At 40.4% G+C, this 18,291-nt stretch overlaps 2 protein-coding genes across 4 annotated transcripts in view; both read right to left on the bottom strand.

Moving 5' to 3' along the window:
* LOC127608420 (roundabout homolog 2-like) overlaps positions 1-18,291 on the bottom strand; it is a 150,422-nt gene that overhangs the window by 81,610 nt on the left and 50,521 nt on the right. For 2 of the 3 annotated variants that reach the window (XM_052077449.1, XM_052077447.1), the window contains exons 16-25: positions 17,965-18,189; positions 16,112-16,154; positions 15,440-15,576; positions 15,089-15,370; positions 13,942-14,077; positions 10,831-11,114; positions 10,615-10,731; positions 8,697-8,825; positions 8,124-8,215; positions 4,963-6,520 (exon numbers count right to left, since the gene is read on the bottom strand). In XM_052077449.1, the coding sequence (XP_051933409.1) occupies positions 6,509-6,520; positions 8,124-8,215; positions 8,697-8,825; positions 10,615-10,731; positions 10,831-11,114; positions 13,942-14,077; positions 15,089-15,370; positions 15,440-15,576; positions 16,112-16,154; positions 17,965-18,189 (1,457 nt within the window). In that variant the 3' untranslated portion in view covers positions 4,963-6,508. Of the gene's footprint in view, positions 1-4,962; positions 6,521-8,123; positions 8,216-8,696; positions 8,826-10,614; positions 10,732-10,830; positions 11,115-13,941; positions 14,078-15,088; positions 15,371-15,439; positions 15,577-16,111; positions 16,155-17,964; positions 18,190-18,291 lie in introns of those variants that run through there. The other variant, XM_052077450.1, reaches the window with a different exon arrangement.
* On the bottom strand, positions 756-3,364 carry LOC127608474 (lens fiber membrane intrinsic protein-like). Its single transcript, XM_052077563.1, has 5 exons — positions 3,107-3,364; positions 2,035-2,210; positions 1,551-1,700; positions 1,002-1,136; positions 756-913 (listed from the first exon to the last, which is right to left on the bottom strand). The coding sequence occupies exons 1-5, from the start codon at positions 3,169-3,171 to the stop codon at positions 852-854; spliced, it is 588 nt and encodes a 195-aa protein (XP_051933523.1). The 5' UTR covers positions 3,172-3,364; the 3' UTR covers positions 756-851.

Raw genomic sequence — 18,291 nt, 5'->3', positions numbered from 1 at the left:
GACGCACAGTCCGACATTTACAACTTGAATGGGACAACATTAAATGGGAATCATATACTGTATTCCCAAACATCTTTTGACTTAACTTCATGTCGTTTGCCGTTGTTTGTGGCTAATTTATTTTCCAGTTAACTTTCGGGTGAGTTGCTAACATGGTGCAATGCCTTCAGAATTCCAAGTGCACCAGGAAGCATGTTGACTCAATGACACTCTGTATTGATACTCTGTCACTGACACCTGCTGGACTTTAAAAATCTTTGCAGGCAACCCATTTGACAGACTGAACTGACACCGATTTGATGACCAAGTGTATACAATATTATTCAAGTCTTTGCATTCATATTGTACTATTCCATACCTGGAAATATTGTGAACATGTATCATAATATGAAAATCTAAGTGAAAATGATGTGAATGCTTGTGGACTTTTTGTAAGAGGTTCTACTGTGTTGTTGGGAACAAAAGTTGGAAACACCCGAGTGACGTCGAGTACAGTTTTTCTCAAATTATTTTTTGAGAAAAATATTTTTTTAATAAATAACAATGGCCATTTTTCAGAGAATTAAACATAAAGATTATTTTGAATACTTGAATCTAATTAGGATCCAGAAATAAAGACAAATTCCCAAATTTGTCATGAGGCTTTAAAGGGCGTCATATGGATTTTTCAAATATATTAACACTATTTACCTTCTTTTTACAAGCAATCAATAAAAAGAAAGAACTGTTTATTTGAAAACAACGTGGCAACCAGGCAGATGCACTCAGTGATTTATTGACCTTGCTTATGAATATTCACGAGGGTTGAAGAGGAAATGAAGTTGGCAGTTGGCACGGGCATCTCGACGATGTCAGCGCGAGTTTGAATTCCGTGGGCATTCGTGCATGCGGTAGGCGCACATGTAGAAGATACCTGCGACGAGCAACAAGGACTTCTCAAAACTGCGAATGCATGTCATGATGATGATGATGATGATGTTGAAGGGGAGCAGGAGAAGTACCTGAGAAGAAGGTGAGCACCACTGCCACCCAGCCCATGATGTAGGACCAGGAGAAGCGCCAGCTCCCATAGCGTTTACCGTAATAGTTGACCGTCACGCCTGTGTACACTGCCATGGCCAGCAGCACAAAGAAACCTAGGCGCATACAAATTAGGACCCAAAAAAACAATAGTATCAAAACCGAATGTAAGATGTATTATTTTAAAATTTCAATTTTCTTTTTAAAATTAGTAAACATTTAGCATTTTTTCCCCCAGTGAAAATGGTGAATATTTTCAGAAAGCTGTATTCCTTTTGGGGGGGGGGGAATATTTTGAGACAGAACTTGTTTTGGTGAGGTGCTTTTTTTTTGATATCTTGACAAAACATTTTTGTGAGAATCTGAAAAATTTGGTGTATTTCTGGGGGGAAAAACAAATCAGAATATATTTGAGAAAAGGATGCATTTTCTCCACAACCGATAATAACATAATCCAAGAAATGTAGATGGCGACTAAATGGCAAAAAGTGAGGCTGGATGGAATGCGGAAGTGCTGTTTTGGCGCTCACAGGAGATGAAGAAGAGGATGCCGGCAGCGAAGGTCTTGTCGAAGCCGTCAAAGGAAGAATAGTGGATAAAGGCCATGACGCCGATGACGATGCCGATGAAGCACGCCAGCAGGGACAGGATCATGAAAGCCCGCGTGGCGTCCCAGTATGCTACCGACCGAAGGGATGCAAGCAAGCGCAGTCAAAATGCTGCAACTTCTCACTTTCCTCTCACGCTTCATTCACCAGCAAACAAACCTCCATGGATGGCCCATTTCAAAGTGGAATCAATAACTTCATTTTCCAATTCAAATCATCTTCCATTTTACCCCGGAAAAAAGTGTATATATACACACAGACACACACACACACACACACACACCATATACAGTATGAAATGTTCATGGCTGATGCAGTGTATTGGGTTTCATGACACAGTCTACCAAATAAATGCTAAATTCATATGGAATTCAAATGCTCTTGTGCGTGTGTGTTTTGGTCTTACCGATGCTGTCCGTGTGTGTCATGCACTTGCCGGGCACACAGTAGCGCCACAGGCCTTGATGCATGTAGTTGCTGGAGTGGCGGTATTGCATCCAATAGTCGGTTGCCGTGGAGACGATCAGGAGGATGTTGCCTACCCCGGCGCAGAACAAGCCGCCTCCCATGAAGCTGTACATACTGACCCCCCCCCAACACACACACAGACACACACACACAAAACATGCATGAGCTCGTGCTTTCATGTCAACCGAATGAGCTGCCTCGTAGGTGGGCCGTTGTCGTTTATAAGGGGAAACAAAAGTGGGATTGTTTAAAAAAACACTGGTAAGAAATTCATCTTTCCAAAGAATTTTAATGAACAACAATCAAAATGGACTATAACATTTGTAAAATTGTGAAAAATCAGTGGGGAAAAAAGCTACTTTTTATTGAGAAATAATCCCATTAATTCAAGTTGAAAGTGTTAATTTATAAAGAAAAAAAGTCCAAATATGACAAAGAAGTGACCATTTTCAGTCAAAAATTGGAACATGGTGAGACAAATAGTAAACATTTTCTAAGAAATAATTGAAAAAAACGTTTTAAAAGAGAGGAAAGTCCTAATTTAAAAAAAATATCAGAAAAAAACCCTAATGTTAAAGGAAAAAAAGTTAAAATTTTCTGAGACACAAATTGGAATTTGGAAAAATTTAACAAAAAGTACCAATCTTCAGAAAAATTAATCTGTTTTGAGAAACGTGTTTCCAAAGATTACAATTGTGCAAAAAACGTTTTACTTTGTATTAATGCATGGAGTGAAAAAACAGCATTTTTGGAAAGAAAACAATCAAATTTTTTCTTTAAATAAAAATGGGATACTTAAATGGGGTGGGAGGACGATATTTTGGGAAGAAATGCATTAATTTTCTAGAAATAAAAACCAAGGCAAAGTTCAGATGAAATGACAATATTACGAGTTTTACCCCCCCCCCCCCCCCCCATGTTTTGAGGAATTGTTCCCCCCCAAAAAAAATTTCAGACAAAGACTGAATGAGAAACTACGATGATGAAGATTAATGCTCTGCTTTTCTCACCTGGCCGGCGTGCTTTCCTTTCCCAAAGCAAAGTGTAAGCGCCGCTCTGATGAGTCCACGCGCATGCAGACAAGGCCGAGTGTTGCTGCAAACGTCGGGAAAGTTTTGTTTGCCGCAGGGAAACGCCGAACAGTGGGGGTGTGACCAATCGTGGGGCGCTGCTCGCTTGTGCTGTTTTGTTGTTGGAGGGAATCTGCTGAAAACACAAAACCCTGAAAGCCCTAAGTGATGACTGCGCGCTTTCCTTTCAAAATGCTGAAAATGCCACCAAAACTTTAAAGGACAATTGCTGGCCAGTCAACCAAACCTATTTACGGGTGACACTCGGACGTTTGGAATAAGGTTTCAAACTAGGGTTAAAGTTGCTAGGAAATACGTTTTTGGAGTTAGGGTTTCAGATTTATGTTTGAAGTTAGAGTTAGGGTTTCAAATTCCAGTTTAAAATTTGGGATATATTTTCAAATTAGAGCTTCAAGGTAGGGTTGGGGCTTCAAATCAACGTTTCAAGTTAGAGTTTCAAATAAACAGTTCAAGTTGTGGTTCCAAATTAGGTTTACGGTTTCAAGTTAGGCTTTCCAGTTATCTTCATGGTTTGGTAGGGTTTCAAATTATGTTAAGGGGTATCGTTTTTATCGACATTAGAGTTAGGCCAGCATTAGTGTTCCAAATGTGGGTTTTACTTTAGGGCAAAGGTGTCAAACTCAGGTCCTGGAGGGCCGCTGTCTTGCATGTTTTCCAAGTCTCAGGAAGAACAGGTTCAATGTCAGGCTTCCGCAGAGCTTGCTGATGATCTGATCATTTGAATCAGGTGTGGTGCAACAGGGAGACTTGGAAAACATGCAGAACAGTGGCCCTCCAGGACCTCAGTTTGACACCTATGCTTAAGGGCCTCAAATGAGGGCTTTGAGTTTGTGTAAGGATTTTAAATGAGGAGTTTCAGGTTAGGGTTTCAAATTAGTGCAAGGGCTTGATGGTTGGAGTGTGGTTTCAAGCTAGGGTTAGGGTTGCTTGCAAATTATAGGTATTGGGTTTCAAATTCATCTTTCAAGTGAGGGTTAGGGTTACAATTTTGACGTTAGTTTCAAGTGAGAGTTTTGATCTAAAGCAAGGTTACAAATTACGGTTGTGAGTTAGGGTGAAGTCAGTAAAATTGGACATCCAAAAAATAATAATGGTTATTGTTTCCAAGGGCAAGCAAGATGACCAGACCAGGCATTGGTTAGGTTTTCAAATAAGCGATTTGAGTTAGAAGTAGGGTTACAAATTAGGATAAATGTACTAATCCAGGGTTATGGTTTCAACGTAGGGTTATAATCTAGGATTAGGGTTTCAAAGTAGGGTTTTAAATCAAGGTTGTGGTTTCTAAGTAGGGTTTAAAACCTGGGTTAGGGTTTTAAAGTTTGATTAGGAATTCAAAGTTTCAAAAAATCAGTTTCAAAGTAGGGGTTTGAACTCTGATTAGGGTTTAAAATAGAGGTAGGATCTAAAGGAGGGTTTTGAATTACAGTTAGGGTTTCAAGGTAGGGTTTGAAATGAGGGTTAGGGTCTCAGTCGGGTTTTAAATGAGCATTAGGGTTTTAATATTGAATGTGAAACTAAGGTTCGGGTTTCAAAGCAGGAGATTCAACGTTAGTGAGCAAGTGGAGCAAAAGACTGTGGCAGATGTCACTCAAGGTATGAATCTGAAACCATGTAATGATGAGCTCGTCATAATTTAGTCCCAAACTGACATTGTCAGTATGACTCCATTGTGGGGACGACATCCAAATTGTGAAAATTGAAACCTTTGGAAATGAAATGTATCTCTTGTCGAGCAGTCCTGGAACCTTTCCGACACACCATGCAATCACCCGGTATTTTAAAAATGGATTTATTAAAAAATAATGAATGGATCAAAGCCAGTGGCGATGTACAGGGGTGTCACAGAACAGTGCAGTATTCACAGACACGCAGATCAATAAGTACACACGTGCACTGACACTTTATGATTCAAATGTAATATTCACATCATTTTCTCAGCGATACATTCAAAAATATTCTATCCGAGATCCAAAACGACTTTTGGCTCTCCCACACACGTTTTTCTGTAGCTGATACAACAAAAGTGGAAGGAATTGCATTCACACAAAATAGGGGCAACGTTTTAATAAGATCAAATATAAACGACCACAAGTAAGGGACATACACATCCACTTTATTGTCAGGTTGCATCCTTGTCAAAGCAACAAAAATAAACTATCTATTATTTTAAGGATAATGAATGATTTTTGATACCTTTAAAAGGGAATTGCTGTGTGAAATAGTTAATCCATTATTTTATTGGGGAACCTGAAGTAACATTTATTACATAAGATTTATTGAACATTTGTTTCGATATATTATTTTATTTTCCATAAATCAAATGGAAAATTTCAGCTATATTGATAATGTTTATTAATTTCAAATAATGTGTATTATATTCAAAATGTAGATCCACATCTTGGATATTCTATGAATGAACAAATAATACATTGAAAATTAAAATGTGAAAAATAGCAACTCTATAAAACACTTAAGTGTTTTATAGAGTTGGGAAGTCTTTATATAAAATTATACAATGAGAAAATATGTAATGAATTGAACTTTAAAATATAATCGAAAAATAACTGCTTGTTTCACAAACAGTGTTAATTCATATACTTTATATTTAAAACGGACTAATGAATTGAAGTGTTCTCAAATTAACCAATACAAAATAAAAATGGACTAAAGAAATATGAAAAGTCTTACATAAACAAATCTATTTGTTACTATATGAGTTTAGAATACCGGTTTATTTCACAAGCATTTGCTATTGATTAATTTTCATTGTCCCAGTCATTTGCATGTGGTCCAATTCCCATCTGGGCCACCAGTGGGCGCTGTTGCATGCAAATGGTTTGATAGTGTTGCCCACAGGTCAAGTAGAGTGTGTGTGTGTGTGTGTGTGTGTGTGTGTGTGTGTGTATGTGTGTGTGTGTGTATGTGTGTGTGTGTGTGTGTGTGTGTGCGCGCGCGCGTGTGCGTTTTAATAGCAGCAGAGAATTACAAAAGCAAATACCTCTTAGACAGCACACCATCACTGTTGTGGCCTCCTGACTTTGGCACACAGTCAATGCAAACATTAAACACAGATGCACACGCTTGTCACCGTGTCATAGATGTGCACAATTTAATGGTAGCTATGGATTAGCATGAGCTAATATGTACACTTTATTTTTATTTCAATAATCCAGGATGACAAAACACTGTAGGAATTGTGAAAAGGTCCCATGGATTGAGTCTGGACATTTTACAGACAGCTTGGATGTGAAGTTCTTCATTTATTTTTCACACTTTTTTAAATGGATGGCTCACAAAGAAGGAAATTGAGAAGATGTCGGCTCACATAAGGTTCTGGAAGGAAACAAAAGTAGCACAGTCAGCGGTGCTAAGATGCGATATGTGGCTATGCAATGGAAGCAGCTTGCTTAAGTTATCCCCATCTCCAAATGCAGATGAACAGGAATGTTTTAATTAATAGTTTTTCCTAGCGCTTCTTGTTTGTTGTAAAAGAAAATCAAGATTTAATTAAAACTGACAGCACTTGGTAGCTCCTTCAGCCAGAGACTGTTACACCCGCGCTGCAATAAGGAGAGATACCGACGCTCGTTCCTACCGACTGCTGTCAGGCTGCTGAATAAAAATAACAATAATAATAATAATGATTAAATGATGTGAAAGACAATTGTAAATAGCACTGCGATTTATCCATTTTGTGTTTATATTGCACTTAATTGAACAGTGTTTGTTGTTTTTTTTCTTCTGTCTTCTTTCTACCTACATTCTTGCTGCTGGAGGCTGTAAATTCCCCCAGTGTGGGACAAATAAAGGATATCTTATCTTAATTATGATTTTTTTGTTAGCTAGCTTGTTGGCAGATGCAAAAATAGATGAAAATTGCTATACGAAAATTTTAATTACGATTTTATGTTGCAAGAATTTGCAGTAATCTGAATAATTGTAAGAAGCTATAATTTTTGGGGTCTTTGTTACTACTCAGAAACATCAATTTAATTAAAATGTAAGCTAAATAGAGGGCGCAACCTAACTGAACAGATCATGTTTTCTGGTCTGTGATAAGGCAGAAAAGTTGGTGCAGCAATGTAGATCTACAGAAGTGTTGGATTCTTCTTCATGGTCCTGCTTGTTAGGCATAAATGTCAGGATTTAATTAATAAACAGTGGTACCTCTACTTATGAACATCTCTACATACAAAATGTTCAAGTAACAAAACGCATCAGCAGGAAAATATTGCATCTTGTTACGAAAGAAATGTCAAGATACGAAAGGTAAAAATACAGTATGGGCTGCTAATAGCAGATGCGAGGTTCCTGAACGCAACACACTCATAGCTGCTCTGCCACCAGCTAGTACTGAGCATTATCCTGGTATCCCATTGGCTAAGAGGGGCCTTTACCGAATGTGTCTATGTGTGTAGATGCAGCGTCCTCGTCATTCGCCACTCGGGCCATGAGATGTTCCGATAGTTTTACGTAAATGTGAATCACTCAGTTAGTGCTCACCAGTCGGGCGATCGCTCACTATGGTGATGTTTGCCTTGGAGATTTTAATTGTAACATGTATTTGTTACATATTTTGATGCATTGTTATACTTTAGGAAACATTTATGTCTGAATTTTGGTGGGGCTTGGAACAAATTAAGGCAATTACCGGTACATGGAAAACACGTCTCTACTTACAACATTTTCTAGTTAAGAAATTTCTTCCAGAATCAATTAATTTTATAAGTAGAGGTACCACTGTATTGGCAAATAAAAAATATTTTTATCATTGTTTTTCCTGGTCCTTGTCGCTAGGCAGAAACCTGAGTTAGAATTTTGGCTATTATGCTGTTCGGATAAGCATAACGTAATAATGCAACAGCAGGACTACACATGGATTTCCCAACTGAATCAGTGGTGTGTATGACTAGCAGCTAGATGGTTCGCCCATCACCTGTCCAGAAGCTGGGGATTGGGTAAAGACGCCGACCAGTGACCCACAGCCGGACATCTGGTTGGACGACCCGTACTGGATTACATTCTCATCTGTAAATGACAAGCGGATCACATGAATCTATTTCAACATCTTCTATATATATATATTGCGCGTCGTCCCGCACGCGGTCTGTCTTTCCGTCTGTCCCTTTTCAAAACGTACCTACTTCACCGCGCCACTGCGCGCCGCCACTGCGCCGCTCACTACGATCGCGCGGGCATCTTGGCGAAAAAATGTTGTCTACCCACAAGCATTGCAATGAAATTGTTAGTTATTTAGTAGAGCTAAACATCTCTTTATTTTCGCGATAAGCAATGAAGATGAACAAAAAGTTGAACCAAGCAACAACACTTTTGTGGGCCAAAGGCCCACCTTACCAGCCTTCCGCAGGAACTAGCTGATGAGCCGCCCGGAGGGCGGCGAACCAGCTAGTACTGTGTATAGGTCAAACGCTAAACCTGATGTGACGGTACAGGATATGGTCATCGCATTAAAAGTCATCCAGCTGTTATTATCTTTACATCCACCTACCCTGTGATGACCATTTTGCGGCTGCTCTCGGGTGGGAGGAGACATGGTTGTCGCTTGCGAGGGTCACAACATCGGCAAGAGGCTGCAGGGAGTTCTCAGGCGGTGGGGGGGCCGGAAGAGGGGGCAGATCTGTGGCCATGTGGGAAATAAACACCCTGCTTAGTTACCACTCGTATTAGGGGGGAAAATAGGCATAAAGGTTTGACCGCTTGAGGCAGATGGGTGCCCCCATGGCCACAGATGCCTTTAAATATCACCTACTTTAGGCATACCATACCGAAGAAAGAGGGAGCGAGTAATGACCATGGAAGGGAAAGTGATATGTATCTGATTAAACGAAGCGGGTAACAAAGTACGAAACATTCAGGAGACGCCTGGAGTTGGAAAGACTCAAATCTACGAGACTTTGAAAAACAAGGAAGCGATTCTTACTCAGTCCGATTCTGGCAATTTCCATGCACAGAGTGAATTGCTTGTGGCTCGAGTAAATTAACATTTCCGAGAATGATTTGATTGTTATCATGTTAAAAACTTTCCGCAAACTGGACCGCTAATAAGAGTCGGAGAGCAGTCAAATGTGTAGAGCGTGAACAACAGGGGGCTCAGTACACATCTTTGAGGAGAACCTGTGCTAAATGTGTTGGTGGAGGAGAATGTCTATCTTCTTTATTTTCTATTTCTGTTTCTAACTTTTGGCCCAGCCCTCCACAATATTTTCTGCTTCTCATTTGCCCCCTCCCCCCCGGGAAAATAATTGCCCACCCCTGCTCTAGAGACACTTTAATCTCATCTGGTTCATTCAATACTACTTATTTTTCATTATATTGTATGCAATTTCATTCTCAAAGTGCATTTCAAAACACATTAACAGGATGAATACGGAAACAACTTGTTCAAACATGAATATGGTAAAATAAAATGAACGTTGCCACAGAATGATCAAATGTCAGTAAAACTGACAGTTATAACATTGACTCCTTAAAGTTGAACTCTCTTGCCTCTACTCTATTTCCGTGTTCAACTGCGAAACCGATCGCCTTAAGTTTGAACTCTGCATTGGAAATAGGTCTCCAGCAAGGAGCCGTTTTGGGGTCGACATATTACCGTTCCTCCTTGCTGCGCTGCACGGCCCGAAATACCAAGCAATGCTCTGTGACATTACTTTTAGGTCTGATCATTTTTGTGGTTTAAACATTAGAGATTCGTCGACTATCCAGTCATTTGATTAGTCCAAGGTTGTGTTGTCTTTGGTTTGGTAGTGCGACATAATGTTATTAAAGCCACGGTCTTGCAACTCATGACACAACAGGTTTGAGCTGGCATCATGAAGAACAGAGGTACGGTTCTGTCTGTGCATTTTGGAAAAACTGTTTGAAACAGTTTAATTGGCTCACGATTGCCAGATGATCGCACGACAGTCAAACTTACTGACAAAAAAAAAATCGGATTGTTTAGCCATTCACGAGTTACCCTGAATTTCCCGATTGCTACCCCAAAATGATGTCATTTGATTGACACGTGAGCTTGGTGTGGTTCCAGTGTGTAGAGCAGACGCGGCGAGGCAGAGAACAGCTTCATTTCTCACCATTTTGAAGCCTTATTTTATATACTTTGACAGGGTTGTGAACAACACTCTTCTCTGTAGTGTGTCAAAGTCTCTTTATGTTTGCTTTACGGGGATTTTAAACGATTATTGGGTGTGTGGGTTTTTTTTTACATAAAAAGGCATTTTTTTTAACATAAAAAAATACATTCACCTCTTCAACCTCCTAATGCTCTGACTTGGCTATTATTGCAGTGTTTCATACTACATTTTAAAAAAATGTTTTTATGACATGAGACTTACTTTGATACATTGGCCTACATTTCAGTGTCATGTGGCGCAAAAGCACAGACAATGCTACAGGGTCTGTGATACCTGCTTGGGTATGTGGCTCCCGCCTGAGTGTTCCATCCTTCGGGGATTTCTTCTTGTTCCTGCATCTGTGCGCCAGAGCCGCAGGGCTCAAATTGCCAGGCGCGGCATGAGATTGTCCTGACAAGCATGTGTGGTTATCAGCCTTGAGGATCCAAAGAGCTTGAAAAATAAATGGGATCTGATTTTTGCCTCACATAACACTCGGTTTCCACTGACCTTTGGAAAAGCCGTTGCCCCTCAAGGTTTCTGCCCAGCGGCTGCTACCATGGTGCATCTCAGCGGTCTTGGTGAACAGATCCGGGTTGGACTGGGAAAAGTAAGAGTGCTGACTAGCCAGCAGGTCCACGTGCTGCGGACGGGGACTGTCGGTGGGGTTCAACGGGTCTCGCTGAGGGGAGGACGTAGCAGAGTGGAACTGCTGGAGGGCTGTGGAAGGTTCGTCCATCAGATAGGTTCTGGCGGGCAGCGGGGGACACCAGTCATCGTCTTCCTCACTGGAGCTACAAGACCACAAAGATAAGACACTGCAGTCCAAGTGGTTGTCTTCAAGGCAAGGGCTACATATTCAGAACATCTCACGACTCTTTTTCTTTCTTGTTTGTTTGGGTTTGGGTTAGTAATGGTAGGAAAATGCATTGTAAATGATTTCATCGACCTCACTGTTCCAGAATGTTGATGGACAAGCCAGGACATACATTGTGTTCCGCGAGGATTAGCATACGGTAGCCTAGGTGCTAACAGTTTTTTTATGGTGAAGTGTTACCTCCTACTCGACTTGTCCCCCAGTTACATAGTACAGTGCATAGCAGACCTTTTGGGAGCACACATTGCGCTAGAGCAGTGGTGTCAAACATACGGCCCACGGGTCGGAACCGGCCCCCAAGGAGGTTCGATCTGGCCCGCGGGATCATTTAAAAGTGAAAAAAAAATGCATTAAAGAGACAGAATGAATATTTTAAATAAAATGCCATTTGTGGATTATCCGCTAGGGGGCCCACTGTTTTGATCACAGTAGAAGACAACATTGTTTTGATCGGGGAAGAAAACGGCAGTCTCAGTCTGTCACCGAGGTAGACCCAACGCAGCAAATGATATGAAAGCGCCAATCAATACTTCTTGAGACCAAAACAAAGGAAAGGGATGATATTTTGGCGATTCATAGTACAGTATGGTATAATGTTAATGGTTCGGCCCACTGGACATCTACCGAGTCCGTATGTGGCCCACAATGTGAAAAGAGTTTGACACCCCTGCACATTGAACCCTTCCCAGTCATGGCCCAGACACATGTAGCTCAACCTCTAAAAACAGGAAAATTTCATAGAACCACCTCATACATATACAGTGGTGCCTTAAGGATAGAAGTTCACATTTAAATAAAAATCTGTAATGTATTTTCTAAAATGAAAGCAGCTGCTATAATTTTTATCAATAACCGCAGGTGGGTAGAGTGGCCAAAAATGGTTACGGAAGAATATCACTCAAATAAAAAGCAGCCCTTCATAAAAAGAATTTCATAAGAGTAAAAAAGTACTCTGGGGAAAAAAGTGGTGAGTAATTTCGGGGGATTTTTTCTCCAGAAAACGAATGTCATATAAAATATGAATTGGCAAATAAACAAATAAGATGTGTATAAAATAAAGGCAAATTCAATCAAATCAATTCAAAATCCCGGCGATATCACATATACCTGTGATTTATAGCGATTGTTTTTTAATGATGTTTTCAACACATGAGGGAAGCGTAACGAACTAAATATCTATATAACATGGCAGTCTCCAAACAGCATTTCCTGAGAGTTGCTTTCATTTCAAAGTACCAGGAGCACTTTTGTGACTAACATTGTCAGTGCCAACAGGCTCAATTAAATGTCGCACATGCCACTGCAAAACACAATGAGTTAATTCATTTTGTCAGATTACGGCTAATGCCATCAGTAAAGACACGGCACGGTCAGAGCAACCCTGCCATGCCACGTCGTTCTGTCTGCAATCCAACCTGTCACAATTAGTTAGAAGAGACGCAAAACACTCGGGAACCACAGAGCGCCGACTGCAGACACCTATGCATTTGCTCAAGCCACACTCAGATCAAAAGTTTGCTTTGAATAAGTTAGACAGGAAACTGCTGCAATCTTCAATAAAACTGCAGCCCCCACCCAAATCATGATATTTATACATATACAAAAAAAAAGACTAATCTCCTGCGAGGTAAGCACAGTATGGATTAAAAAAAAGACACCTCAGCAAACAGGCAATTACACATCCAGGCACAACACAGACTTACACATGTAAAGGTCGGGTGGAGAACGCGAGGTGAGGGGCACGGGGGCATTACAACTGAAATACAGTGGGCAGGTTAGGTAGAAAGCACTGATGGGTAGGCTTGCGTATTGCATTACAGTAATCCCTCGTTTATCGCGGTTAATGGGGACCAAAACCACCCGCGATAAACGAAAATCCGCAAAGTAGTGACCACCCCCCCTCCATATAGGTACATGTACATAATATTTATAAGGCCAAATTTAATGGTATACATACATGTAGAAGTAAATTTTGAAGTAATTAACAAAACGTAATGCTGTATACGAATAGATTTAAACATGTATAAGTTAGGTTAGTTTATACAATACAGTACAATATATGCTGATTTATATGGCACTTTCACAACAGCGGCAGCTGTAACAAAGCGCTGAACAAAACAGTTAACATAAAGTAAAATAATAATTATGAATAACAAAATACAGTAAACATACATGTAGTACTGTATATGTTGCTCAATGTGACTCGCTGTTGTTTTGCTGACTTTCGCTGCTTCTCGACGACCTTTTGCGGGCTTTTTGCGGACTTAAAATTATTTTTATATGAATGTTTGAAAAAAATCCACGATGCACTGAAGCCGCGATAAACGAACCGCGAGGGATCACTGTAGTGGGATTAGGAGTTTGTATGCATTTAACTCTGTGTCCTCTTGAATCCTGGTAGAAATGATCAAAAATTTGACGGGGTGCTATTTTGCTGTTCAATAGGGCCTTGCTGCGAATATCCGCCCCCAAAACTATCAATAAATAAATGAATAAATACATTTAGATTACAGGTATTTCCCACAGCACACCTGATAGTCTCACAGGGCAACCCAGTGAAGGATCACTGCACTGCACTGTGTGCAGCATATGAATTCCCAACAAACTCCTCTCCGGAAGTGCCGGTCATGTCATGCATTGGTGGCGATACTCATTGTAAGGTGGATATTATGCAAATGAGCCCCTCTGTTCCTGTATGTCCTTGTCCTTTAAAAAAGGAAGAGGAAGGTTGATAGCCGTCTTACCTGCACTGGCCCCCGCCGTCCACCTCTGGGCGATGTTCGTTCTTGTTGGCAGGAAGAGGAAGAGACAGCACGTCCACCCAGGTGAGAGGCGCTGGCGTGCACACCGACCCGCTGGATCTCTGCTTGACCAGTTTCTCTGTCAAGAGCACAATCATGACAGCATGCTTCAATGACTACTTCAGGCCACTTGCTCAACCTGTTCGGGCATGAAGAACACTCATCTCTCTGTGACAATTTATTTTTCTAGCTTCAAGGGCATCAAGTATGTAAGGCATGTTTGTCCAGCAATACTGAGCTCAGTGCATTAACTATTTTTTTTTTATTTCTTTATTTTTATAGATTTTTAAATTTTTTTGCAATTATTATCCCAAATTATGGACTGTTGCAATGAATGACATCATGCAATCAGCTCCTATCATGCGAGACCTCAGTTCAGCGAGCGTCGCATGCAGATTCAAATGAATGGGCTCTGCTTTGTGTTATTTTAATTTTTTTTTTTTTTTTGCAACACTAATCAATCTTAAGGTGGGCTGTTTTGACAATTGGTTTTTAATCCGGGTATGTGTGACACCTACATGACCAACACTAAGACTGAGAAATTTACTGTTTCATTTGAATTTAGTTATCAACAACTTATTTTCGCACAAGAGTGCGAGTTAAGAATGTGAAAATGCTTTTTTTACTCACAGAAAATTTATTGGGAAATGGCAACAAAAAAAGTCAACTCTTCTCTATCATGACCAGTCTTTTTTATTTTATTTTTGCAGCTATTTGTGGATATGCAAATCGAAACAAAAGTCATGTGTTTCAACTCAAAAACGTTTTTTATATTACTTGACTTTCATGCAGCTCGAGACTGTTCTTGTTGAATTGTTTCTAAATAATGTTCATTTGTCTTCATTTTTATTTTTTATTTACGCCAGCGTCTTGTTTCAACTGCGGTTGTTCTTCGAGTGCCTTATAAATAAATTGAATTGAGTTTAGTGTTTAGACATGGAATGGAATTCACGGAGCAAGGACATCTTATTGTTATGCCTCTCGGGCTTCGATGTCCTGGTGGTTGCCAGGACAGCAGCAGATGTTGAACCAATACATTCTGCAACCTTGTTAGGGCTGCATGAAGAAAAAAAAACAGCAATCCATTCACCGTTGCTCTTCTTGGTGTAGTGCAGCTTGGCGTATTCTGAGGTGGAGTTTCCCGACTGGGCAGTCCACTGGTCCAAGTCCTGCTCCAGAGCCACCAGGCCACTGTTGGACAGTGCCGGGCTGCTGCTATACGGGTCGGGCCCCTGTTTGTAGGAGGCACTGGAGTAGGTGTCGTAATAGCTCAGCAGGTCCTCCTCGGCCGCCGCGTTGATGGTGCTGTAGATGGGACTGTCGCCGGATGCCATGTTGCGCTTCTCCGGGTGGTAGTTGGCCATACCGACAGCTGTACAGAAATGTGGAACACAATACACACCCACCCAAAAAAAAAGTGTTTACTCCCACACTTTCTTACCGTTGTAATATTTCTCCGAGTTTAGTTTGTCGGAACAGGAGTTGATGGAGTCTTTGCTGTTGTGCATCAGATTAGGAGCGGGCCACGAGTCGGCAAGCCACGGGAAGTTGCCCATGTTTGATCCCAACATGCCCGGCCTGGAAGAAATGAAAAGGTGAATTTATATCAATAAGCAAACTTGGGAATCCTCATCATGTTTACTAATGTGGTTGTGATTTGCTTTGGTATTGAATGTGCAAATGGGTTGTGTTCTCATCGTGAAGGCAAAATTAGTTGAAGGAGTACAAGCGATGAATTTGAATCTGGTCAAAAAGTTTCGTTATTGCAGTAGTTCAGCCAAATTACACAGACTCAATAAACATAAAGGTGATAAAAAAACATTCGAAAAAGTCATAGAGTACCTTGTTTCTATATCAAAATTAATTTGGATTATTTTAAAAGTAATATTCACATTTATTGAAAAAGTGAGTATGGGATTTTTGTTTGGCGCAAGCTGTAATTTACATCATGAAATTGTTTCCTCCACGGAGAGTACATGAGTTTCACTTTTTTTTCTTTTTAAATCGAACTAACTGAAATAAACGCTTTTCTCATCTATCGACTTGCATTTGTATATGACAACACGAACATGAAAACAGTCATCAGAGCTCAATTTGAAAGCATATTCTTTACCCTCCATTGATGATTTCAGTTCCTTCACCGTGAGCAAAGCCAACTAAAGGAAGGGAAGGGAAAAAAAAGTATGATGCATAAGTCATGTTTTAAAAACATGAAGTTGGAAAAAAATGACAATATTTTAAAACAATTTCAACAGCATTAAAGGGATTTCAACTGAATTTGGGACTCAAAACGAGTCTGGTCAATTTTTCAGTGAGTCGCCATTAAATTTCAATTATCGCACGCGCACAAATTTGGGTCTTTCTATGGATGAAAGTGATTCTAACGGTTCGGGTAGGAAATAATGTTTCAGAATTGGGCCTTGAGTTGTAAAAGTTTGAGAATTGATACAGAGTTACAACTGTTATAAGCAAAACAAAGACAAGACAATCCGGTGACCTTTCAAAATGATGATGGAAAGAATAGTTTTTCTTGGTTTTCGGTTGTGGCGTTTACTGAAGCATACAACACAATTCCAACGCAGAAAGTCTTTCTTAACATCAAACAGATGAGCTCATGCACCAGAGGGCTTGTTCTAAATTAAAGTTGTCACAGTTTGCTTCAGTACTATTTGTTTTGCTACCTCAATGAAACAAATACACTTGAATCAGCCAACAATGACATGATGCTTTGAGCATGTCCCATGAGGTCTAATAAAAACTTTTCCACTAGCTGTTTTGATGAAAATGTGTCACATTGGGGGTGGGGGCTCTTTTGAACAGAAGTGACACCTGAAGCCACAGACATCCTTTAGACTTTGAACGACACACCACACCTTGAAATAGAAATTGTCAAATTGTAGAAGTTCAACCCGAGTTCACTTTGGCTGCATTTAAACTGCATGGTTCAAGTGACACGTTGTTTTTTTTTTGGGGGGGGGGGGCACGGGGGGGGTTACACACATGGGATTTGTGTCATGACAGCGTAATTAGGGAAAAAAAACTGTGTGGAAACTGCTTTCTTCACATTCAGGTCTTTTACAAATGTGAATAAAAACCTTTTAAATGTGCCAGTGCAAAAATTGAGTAAACACAGATCGGATATACTAAATGTAAGCCAGTGTCGTTTGTGATATACGCTACTAAAAAAAAAGCCTCTTCTCTAAGGTGGTACAAAACACAGCAACATATCTAAACACAAGAGCAAACCCCCTCCCAAAATAAAAAACAAAAGTAAAAAAATATATAAATATCCGCAAATTCCATCCATCTATTATCCAAGCCGCTTTTCCTGATGAGTGTTGCAGGTGTGCAAATTAAAAAAAAAAAAAAACAACAACACCGAACTAAAATGAAAGGAACAGCCAATCAAAAAATACAAGAGTAAAACTCATCACCAGAGCTTATCAAAGCTTGCTTTGATTTTGTTTTGTTGTCTTCAGAATGTTTTTGCACTTTTCAACACGCAGGCACACATTGTTCACTTTCTTCCATTCACGACACGACTGACTGGAATGATAATTTTCTCATCATCTCAGCAACAGTTCAGATTCACGCTTCTGCTTGGCCTTGCAGAAAACCTCAATCGACAAAGGACTGTGTGTTATTGCTTTTCTTGGGTAGGAGGAATTGTTTTTTTTTTTATGTTTAGTCCATATTGCATTAACTTAGGCAAAAAACTTGGAAAAGTGCTGCCTATGCTCTTTGCTCAAGCTAGCTGCCAAATGACAACAACAGTGAAGTCTATTTAGTTTAACTACCGCATGAAATATGAGTTTTTCTCGACAAATTTAAATGTTTGGGGGCATCCATGACCAAAAAAAAAAGCTATTGACGTTGAAGCTTTGTAAACGTGGCCTTTGCTATCTGTGGTTTGATTGCAAATTTCTCCATTGTGAGAGAAATAAATGTTTTTCTTCTTCTTCTTACCAGCTGGTGTGTATGCGAAGGACGTGGTGTAGTGGCCCAGCTGCTTCCTGCGGCGATGGCGACAGTAGAACCACCCGCTGAGGCCCATCAGAGCCAGCCAGGCGGCCATACCCAGCCCGGCGATGAAGGCCGGCTGCCGCACCACCACGGTGATCTGCTCCGAGATGCTCACGTCGTCCCCGGCGCCTTTCCTCACGGGCGTGGAGGTGTAGCCCACCGGCGGAGCTGAGGGATGAGCACACAGATAGAGTCGAGGTCCTGCAACCTGTCCAAGCTTAAGGTGGACAACACTCAACTGTTTACCAGTCAATCGCAAGGCCACTGAGT

This window comes from Hippocampus zosterae, chromosome 10 (genome assembly GCF_025434085.1).
Source record: "Hippocampus zosterae strain Florida chromosome 10, ASM2543408v3, whole genome shotgun sequence".
NCBI lineage: Eukaryota > Metazoa > Chordata > Actinopteri > Syngnathiformes > Syngnathidae > Hippocampus > Hippocampus zosterae.
Note: the sequence above shows the minus strand (reverse complement) of the source record. Positions and strands in the feature narration are given on the sequence as shown.

What these genes read in the sequence shown, in the direction of transcription:
- LOC127608474 (XM_052077563.1), bottom strand. Translation starts at nt 3,171, where the DNA reads ATGCGCGTGGACTCATCAGAGCGGCGCTTACACTTTGCTTTGGGAAAG. An exon ending in GACACACACGGACAGCATCG is followed by an intron (nt 1,701 to 2,034) that starts GTAAGACCAAAA and finishes TTCGGTCGGTAG; the next exon opens with CATACTGGGACGCCACGCGG. An exon ending in GGTGCTCACCTTCTTCTCAG is followed by an intron (nt 914 to 1,001) that starts GTACTTCTCCTG and finishes TGCTCGTCGCAG; the next exon opens with GTATCTTCTACATGTGCGCC.